The 9,213-nt window shown below is 42.5% G+C and overlaps 2 protein-coding genes across 2 annotated transcripts in view; one reads left to right on the top strand and one right to left on the bottom strand.

The window, feature by feature from the left end:
* Window positions 1-9,213, top strand: part of LOC118413226 (5-hydroxytryptamine receptor 1D-like) — a 276,722-nt gene that overhangs the window by 218,228 nt on the left and 49,281 nt on the right. The window lies entirely within an intron of this gene.
* On the bottom strand, window positions 2,170-5,049 carry LOC118413227 (collectin-11-like). Its single transcript, XM_035816461.1, has 3 exons — window positions 4,772-5,049; window positions 3,948-4,074; window positions 2,170-2,817 (listed from the first exon to the last, which is right to left on the bottom strand). The coding sequence occupies exons 1-3, from the start codon at window positions 4,982-4,984 to the stop codon at window positions 2,180-2,182; spliced, it is 978 nt and encodes a 325-aa protein (XP_035672354.1). The 5' UTR covers window positions 4,985-5,049; the 3' UTR covers window positions 2,170-2,179.

Here is a 9,213-nt window from a genome sequence, read left to right as displayed (position 1 = left end):
CGCTTTCGAGCCTTGTAGAAAAGTAAGGAAGTAATTTTGAGTACTCCAATTGCTTTCTGCCTACTCCTTATGGGTTTTACTATGAAATTCAAATGACAAAAATTACGCACATTTTGTTGAAGATTCTGGAAGTTCCATGAATGGGGTCATTTTGCGATTACCGAAGATTTCACTTAGCGGTTCTAGCGGTTTCGCCAAGGGTAAACTTCGTTCGCTTTCGAGCCATGTAGAAAAGTAAGGAAGTAATTTTTAGTACTGCAATTGCTTTCTGCCTACTCCCTACGGGTTTTACTATCAAATTAAAGTGACAAAAGTAACGCACATTTTGTTGAAGATTCTGGAAATTCCACCGTATGGGGTCACTTTGTGGTTACCGAAGGGTTCGCTTGGCGGTTTCGCTAAGTGGAACCTTCGTTCGCTTTCGAGCCTTGTAAAAAAGTAAGGATGTAATTTGAGTACTCCAATTGCTTTCTGCTTACTCCTTACGGGTTTTACTATGAAATTGAAGTGACAAAATTAACGCACATTTTGTTGAAGATTCTTGAAGTTCCATTGAATGGGGTCACTTTGTGGTTACCGAAGGGTTCGCTTAGCGGTTTCGCCAAGGGGAAACTTCGTTCGCTTTCGAGCCTTGTAGAAAAGTAAGGAAGTAATTTTGAGTACTCCAATTGCTTTCTGCCTATTCCTAACGGGTTTTACTATGAAATTCAAATGACAAAAGTAACGCACATTTTGTTGAAGATTCTGAGAGTTCCATCGTATGGGGTCACTTTGTGGTTACCAAAGGGTTCGCTTAGCGGTTTCGCCAAGGGGAAACTTCGTTCGCTTTCGAGCCTTGTAGAAAAGTAAGGAAGTAATTTTCAGTACTCCAATTGCTTTCTGCCTACTCCTTACGGGTTTTACTATGAAATTCAAATGACAAACGTAACGCACATTTTGTTGAAGATTCTGAGAGTTCCACCGTATGGGGTCACTTTGTGGTTACCAAAGGGTTCGCTTAGCGGTTTCGCCAAGGGGAAACTTCGTTCGCTTTCGAGCCTTGTAGAAAAGTAAGGAAGTAATTTTGAGTACTCCAATTGCTTTCTGCCTACTCCTTACGGGTTTTACTATGAAATTCAAATGACAAACGTAACGCACATTTTGTTGAAGATTCTGAGAGTTCCACCGTATGGGGTCACTTTGTGGTTACCAAAGGGTTCGCTTAGCGGTTTCGCCAAGGGGAAACTTCGTTCGCTTTCGAGCCTTGTAGAAAAGTAAGGAAGTAATTTTCAGTACTCCAATTGCTTTCTGCCTACTCCTTACGGGTTTTACTATGAAATTCAAATGACAAACGTAACGCACATTTTGTTGAAGATTCTGAGATTTCCACCGTATGGGGTCACTTTGTGGTTACCGAAGGGTTCGCTTAGCGGTTTCGCCAAGGGGAAACTTCGTTCGCTTTCGAGCCTTGTAGAAAAGTAAGGAAGTAATTTTCAGTACTCCAATTGCTTTCTGCCTACTCCTTACGGGTTTTACTATGAAATTCAAATGACAAAAGTAACGCACATTTTGTTGAAGATTCTGAGAGTTCCACCGTATGGGGTCACTTTGTGGTTACCGAAGGGTTCGCTTAGCGGTTTCCGCTAAGTGAGGCAGAATGAACAATATTGCAATAATGCACAAGAAGAGACTATCACTGGTTAACATGGCTTTATTTCTAGTCACATGATCGATTTACATATCAATCAAAAGTGCAAATATCACGTTTACATCCTCGTCTGACCCCACCTGTTAAGATTATACCTGACAATATAACTAAACTGAAATACACTTGGATAGCTTGGTACAAAAGTAGAATAACAACAGTTTGAATGATTCAAGGGTATTACCACCCGTGTACTTAGTTTGTATCTAAATCATACCCACCTGACAAACTTTAATCTCTATCTGTACTCGCTGTAGGTCAAGAGCAGTGAATATGCACTGTACTACAACTGTACATTCCTTTCTAACCCTATCAAGGAGGCAGAGACGCTCACTAGTATTACTAGTAGTAGACACACAGGGTTTTATTTCTAATCATACTATAGACTTAAACATCTATAAAAATTGCAAAGTTTACATTCCTTTCTGACTCCACATGACAAACTCCCATCTCTTTACCATCATAGGTCATGACTTGTACTTGACTTCTGTGGGGCTAGGGAACGGTTGCATCGACTTCACACACAAAATACTGACTTATAGAGCACGACCGATCGTTCCACTTGTAGCCATTCGGAATGTACCAATGAGCACAGTCCTCATCAGATTGATGGTCGTCAGGTTGCCCTGTATTCCAGTTGCTCCAGCCGGTGAGCGGCGTCCCGTCCTCCCACACAAAGGTTCCCTCCTGGGCCAGGTCTGTCAGGCCGAACCAGGTGTAGGAGGAGCCAGAGGGGTACGTGGTCAGTTGGTTGAACAGGAAGTTGTTGGTTGCCTGGTCCTTCGGCATGGCCAGACTCGCACCGACAGCCCGACAGGCGGCCCTGGCACCGGCGTAGTTCTTCTTGTAGGTAAAGAATTTGAAGCATCTGTCCTGGAACCTAACGTAACCGCTGGGACAGACTAGGCTCCTAGGAGGGGCAGTGCCTGGTTGTCCATCGCGTCCATCTCTTCCCGGTGAACCAGTTGCGCCTGGCTGACCGTCTCTGCCCGGTGAACCGGCTGCACCTGGCGGACCGTCTTGCCCCGGTGTACCGGCAGCGCCTGGCAGACCGGTACCGTCTCTCCCCGGTGAACCAGCTGCACCAGGTAGACCGTCCCTCCCCGGAACCCCAGGTGGTCCTTGAAGGCAGCCTGAGAATACAAGATGATTTTATACACATTGTCAAATATGTCTTAAATGACTTTCCGATGGTTGTAAACCTCCTTGGATAGTCATATGGAAGTTAGATTTTCCTTTCTAAAGTCTAAATCACTCTATTCATGTTTTCACATTCTTATCTATTCTTATACTCAAGGAATGAGGATGACCTGATCATTGAGTTAGCCTGATTGAATCAAATGATCTGAAACATATTACAGGGATGCAATCTGGAAGAGTTGATTCGTGCGTGGGAGGACGGTTTTCAAATTCAATTTTGGACTAGATTGATTGTACAAAAGCCCAATTGTTTTGAGTAGAAGTGTTTTGGGACTGATCTATTCAACTATTTTACATGGGGTGCGCTGGTAAAGTCCATTCTTGTAGGGGCCATGTTTTAAAATTCCTTAATTTTGCTAGAGGACACGTTTTTGGACTGCTCCACTTTACACAAGGGTGTCACTGGGAGAGTTCACTTTTGCATGGAGGGAGTTTTATTTAGAATTCAATTTTAGACTGGGACGGTGATTCAAAATTTAATTATTTTGACCGGAACAGTTTTTAGACTTCATGTAACATGTTGGCACCACTGAAAGGTTCCATCCTCGTATTGGGATTTTTTCAAAATCCAATCTTTGACCAGGGTGTTTATGCATATGCGAAATCCATTTTTGCAGCAGAAATGTTATCAAACTGGTCCATTTTAACAGGAACTACTTTACGAAGAGTCCATTCTTGCACAGGAGATGTTTGAAATATGATGCATTTGCTCGCAAATGTGAAAGTTGCCTGTCTGGTATTCCTATTAATTTGTTAATATGTTGTTATGTTGTAAGGCCTATACCCCCCTTCTGTTGTAAAGTGTAGTTAGCTTGATATCGGTAGGGGTAGCCGTCTTATATACACGTGATTCGTAGCAAGGGGACCAAATTTAGCGTCATAACCTTCCATGCTGGCGTAAGCCGTAAAGCGTTTTTTTTCTGAATTCATCGTAAAGCGTTGTCTGAGTCCCTATGCCCTTGAAACACTCCTCATTTTCTAGCCTAAACAACATAACTACCCGAGGATCACGATTTGCCCTGATTGGTGTTGAAGAATGGGACAGGACAAGAAACAAACTCACTTCCAAAGGGCATGGTGATGCTATTGGCGGACCTCTTTGACCGGTGGTAGTTCTCTTTCCCAGTCAAGCTCTCCTTCCCAGGGCGCTCTGCCTCGATGTCGCCTTGAGAGCCTGCTCCCTCCGGGCGCTGAAACCAGACGAGCAGGAAGTCATTATCGTTTGACGAAAGTGTCAACATATACGCCTTTGTTGGTACTTGGGCCGCGCCGGCCAAACAGACTGTTTTCGTGGAACTGTACGCATCTTAAAAAGAATCTTAGAATGTCCTCAGTTCAACTCGAAGAGAAAATTGCAGACATCACCATTGAACCAAGTGTCCACTATGACTATATAAAAGTTTTGGCTTAGTGGATTTTCGAACTTCACTCTCAAGTTTCATGGGAAATTAACAAGGATCCTATAGAATGTAAATAAGGCATGGTATCGTTGTTAGGCAAGAAAACGGTCTTCTCACTAAATTACGTAGTACTACACGCGCTTCTAGTAACCCTTCAACTGGAGTCAAACTCCTAGGGGAAGGGGCCCAGTCAGGCCCTGGCAGCAATAGGATTTGTATAACAGTGTCTAAAATTTATGTTCCTCGAAAAACTTTTATCACCGTTGTATCGGTACAAATAATTACGTAAATAAATTTATAAAAATGGCATTTCCGTTGCTTCAGATGTTTAATCTGACACGCCCCAAAACGAACTTCAGACTGTTGAAACTTTGAGGAAATTCTTCCTTAAGACCTTTACACATTTCGATATAAGTGCAATAAAGTATTACAGCTGGTGTTAAGATCTGCGAATGCCATTTCTAATTTTACGGACTCACGGGCTCACCTTGGCGTCTTGAAGCTCTGCAAGATCTCCGCCGTCCAGAACTGCTTCCTTGTGACGCAGCTTTGTTTCCCGGAGTTCTGATCTCAAGTTTCTCACCTCCAGAACAACCACCATCTGCGTTACCATGGTAACAATGCTCAGAACACAGGCAGCCATGGCAACAACTGTCATGAACCACCCATATTTGGATGCAGAATGCTTAGAAGGTAACATTTTGTCAGACGGAAGGGCGCGGTTTAGTGCAGTCAGTGCTCCAACCCTAACAGTGCAAGTCTGCTGTCGACGTGGTATCGTTCTAGGTTGACAAACAACTTTAAGTTTAAGACCCCACAGTCGGGTGGGTCTATCAACATTTGACCTTTAATTATCCATGAGGCTCTCTACACTGAATGTTTTGTGTGTTTTGAAAGTGACAATCATATAACAAACCCTTGCGGCCTGAGTTATGATATTGAGGGAAGGGTCAAGGATGAAATTAGATTATATGTATAATTTTTATAAGATGCTCGTACAAACTTCCGACGAGAACATTGTAGAAAACGTCGAATTTGTTACTTAACCGAAATCCAGGGGTAAGGTGTGGTGATATCTTTATTCTGCAGTTCAAGCTAAGGGTTCAAGTTCCGGCCAAGCAAACTTTATATCATTAGAAAGGTCTCTTGGTGCCCAGTTGAAAGAAAAAAAAGCGCTTTTTAATCGGATGTTTTGTTCGCGAGATATTCCTGATCGTTTGGCTCTTGGCCTAACCGCTACACGTATCCGTAGGCTAGGGGTAGGGTGTGGTGATATCTTTATTCTGCAGTTCAAGCTTAGGTTTCAAGTTCCGGCCCAGCAAACGTCATATCATTAAAAAGGTCTCTTGGTGCCGAGTTGAAAGATGAAAACCGCTTTTTAATCGGCTGTTTTGTTCTCGAGATATTCCTAATCATTTACCCTGTATCTTGGCCTAGTTAACGCTACACGTAACCGTAGGCTAGGGTAGAGTGTGGTGATATCTTTATTCTGCAGTTCAAGCTTAGGGTTCAAGTTCCGGCCCAGCAAACTTCATATCATTAGAGAGGTCCCTTAGTGTTGAGTTGAAAGATGAAAACCGCTTTTTAATCGGATGTTTTGTTCTCGAGATATTTCCGAAGAAAAACACATCTTTTGTTAGTTTTAAAGATCAATACTGACGCACCAGGGACCTTCTGCACAGGCGTCAATTAGGGTCATTGCCCTTGTAAGAGGTACGGCTATATTCTAGCCTTAGGGTAGTTAACGGTTATACGTTAGTTGAGGTTAGTCTTGAATTATTAACATCGAAGAGACTTTTCCAACGATACCAAGTTCAGCCCTTGCCTGCCTTCGATTTAAACGAAGAGACATCCCCCTGGCGAGGTGCGGTTGAATTACAGCGCTGTCCTGCATGAGCGGGAAGCTAAGATCATGAGACGCTTCGTGGCCTCGAATACAGAACCCCCATTTTACGTCACTTAAGTATGTTTTTCTATAGGAAAGCTGCTAGTGGGCGCAATTGTATACATCTTCTTCTCGTTCACAGTTAATTTACCGCATAAGTCTCCAACAAACATGCCCGGCGAGCGCCCAAACATGTTCCAAATGGAGACTGATAGGAGGGCCCAAAATATGTGTTAACATGCACTTTCCTCGAGCACAAACATCTATCTATAGCCTTAAAGCATGTCCTTTTTGGCATAGAAAATGACATATACAGGAGGTGGTNGGACACGAGGGCAATTTAACAGTCACGACCTGCAATATGATCTCCTTACCCCTAAAGTCTCAAGTATGAAGCTACAGATTCTAGATGCTTCTGTCTATATCCACAGCCCAAAGCAGAATAGATCATTACACACATTTTCTTTGGTTATTCTAAGCTACTCCAGCGGCGCTTGTCGCGTGACAATCTTAACAGCTTTGGTTGTCAGCATGACAACGCTTAACGCGTTTCCCCACCCACGATAGTCTTAACAGCCATATGGTTCTGAGAGATAGGCCTGTATCCAACTGTTTGAGTCTTCCTGACTTGTTTGATAGCCGTCTTGTGTTTGGGAGATACAACCGTTATCACCATGGAGACCGCCTGTGAATGATGTGTGAAGCTACCCACGCTGGAGATAATGCCTTTGACATTCGTGCTGGGAGCCGTTAAAAAGGGTTAACAAATGCGTGTGCAGTTGACGTCTGTACAATGCACATGTACATGATTAGTTCTGCACGCTTTCTATTGAATGAAGCTCGCTGAGCGAACATGATTGGGATATGACTTATGACTTTGTAAAACTTGAATACCATATCCAACATTATGTAAGAGTACATGACATGTGAAAGACAATACCTACAAGTTACACTACTTTGTTAATTGAAGACATTTTGAACTACTAATGGTAGTTTCGGTCGGCTGTTCAATGACTACTCAATGTTCAGTTAACGGTTAACGCTACATGATTAGATAGGTAACGAAAGTTCCCCTTACACCGCTGGGTAACCTATGTCCGTTATTTTCACAAACAGGGTATTCAGGGATAAGAAGTCGACGGACGGTAGTTTCAAATTGCAATACTTTCAAAATATTACACTTTGATGTCTGTAGGCTTGACATTCTCTTTTGAAGACCAGGGGATGCCGTGGATAAAAGTGAACTAGCGTTACCATTTCTTGCTAGGCTTCCTCATCATATGTTATTACCGTTTGTACAAAACAATTGTACAATGTATAAAGCATGGCATCTACCAGTGCATAACTACAGTCCCATATGGCTAATCTATTTAATACGAGAGAGTGCAGTACTTATGTAGTAGAGTGGACTCATTCCTCAGCAAATCGACATCTATCGCACCGGCCGCAGTCATCCCACAGTAAGACATCTGGAGCCGCATAGTTCCAGTTATGAATTAAACTAAATTTTTGAATGAATGACCTTCATTGTACATTTGTGCTCAAACAAGCTAAGTACAGGTCGTTGCGCTAGTAATAAGGTACACGTTTGACATAAAAAAGGTATCTTATCATATGCATTCTAGTATGTACAAGTTCAACTTCTTCTCGCTTCTTAAACAGTTATAAACATAAGGACAGATGGAATCAATAATATATGGTTTATCTAATTACATGAGAAATATGAATTTTTCCGTGGTATTCAAGTATTGGAAATTAGGGAACATATGTTGTATATTTTCAAAAAGGACGTGTCTTTCGTTGTTGTTTAAAGTCCAGTCAACATTCACCCTGATTTTCTTTATTCTCTACTTTACGTCTTATAACAAATTCCGTCGAAAGGAATCTTGCACACTTCTCACTTAGCTCAAGAGAAGCTCCACCACGAGCGATGGTTCCTTGGAGTTGTCTTCAACGTTTACTTTGATCTCGTCTTAGTCTGCCACGCTACGTTATCGTCGTAGTCCACGCGGAAATCATGCTTGTGGGCGAAAAGATGTCTGTGTGTTGAGATGGGTCATTCTGATATGTTTCCACCTCCGAGCGCACGACTAGAAGGTTTAGATTGACGACCCCGAAAATGTCCGTCCGGGTTTTCACGTGTGCCTAAATATCACAGGTAGTACCAAGGAGCTTTTATCAGGATAAGAGCTCCTTGGTAGTACGTATACGTAGACGTCTGTGAGATATGCAAAATTTTTCAGTGGCCAAAAATCGTTCAAATTCGTTCGTTCAGAGTGTAGTAACGACCAGTGATATATATAAGGCAGCATGCGTCGATGAAGATTAGACATCCAGGTAATAAGATATGCCAAAAAGCAGCTACTCAAGCAACTGGACATGCTTTTGTAAACGGTCAGACGAACGTCTTACAGTGTTCCTTATTGGACATCTAAAATTGTCTTCATTTAAAGGGTATAAAAGACCAGTTTCTTCCAGATCACTTCAGTGTCACAAGTGAAAGATAGCGGATGCTATGTGAAACCTCTGACCGTTTACAAAATCATATCCAGCTGCTTGAAGCTTTTTGGTATAATGCAGCTAGTTTTCTTGCTATTTCTACAGTAGGATATATTCTTACAGGAAGGGGTTGCTAGCCATTCCCTTTTCACGTGCTCCAGGCACCTTCCCTACCATACGGCACGTTTTTACGTCCCTTCCGAAAGACGGGCGCAGCCGCAACCAAGATACCCTATCCAGGGTCTCCCAGTAACCAACTAATTTGAACCATGAGGTCAATTGTGCAGTTGAGCTACAGGGACATCCGTACGCTTTTTAATGCTATCCTACATTTACAATACAAGGATGACCCCTAACATGTGTAGGCTGTAACTTGTAAGTAAGTCGTAAAAACTTATCGTAAGGCTAGGCCATTTTCTTGGAAAACCCAACGCGTTTTCTGACTTGTACCCTATTATGTCTGATGTCAATGCACGTTTATGAATTTCGAAATACTGTGATCCATTTACAATGGTCAATGCAGAGATTATCACTGACATACGGCC

Source organism: Branchiostoma floridae, chromosome 4 (assembly GCF_000003815.2).
Source record: "Branchiostoma floridae strain S238N-H82 chromosome 4, Bfl_VNyyK, whole genome shotgun sequence".
NCBI lineage: Eukaryota > Metazoa > Chordata > Leptocardii > Amphioxiformes > Branchiostomatidae > Branchiostoma > Branchiostoma floridae.
Note: the sequence above shows the minus strand (reverse complement) of the source record. Positions and strands in the feature narration are given on the sequence as shown.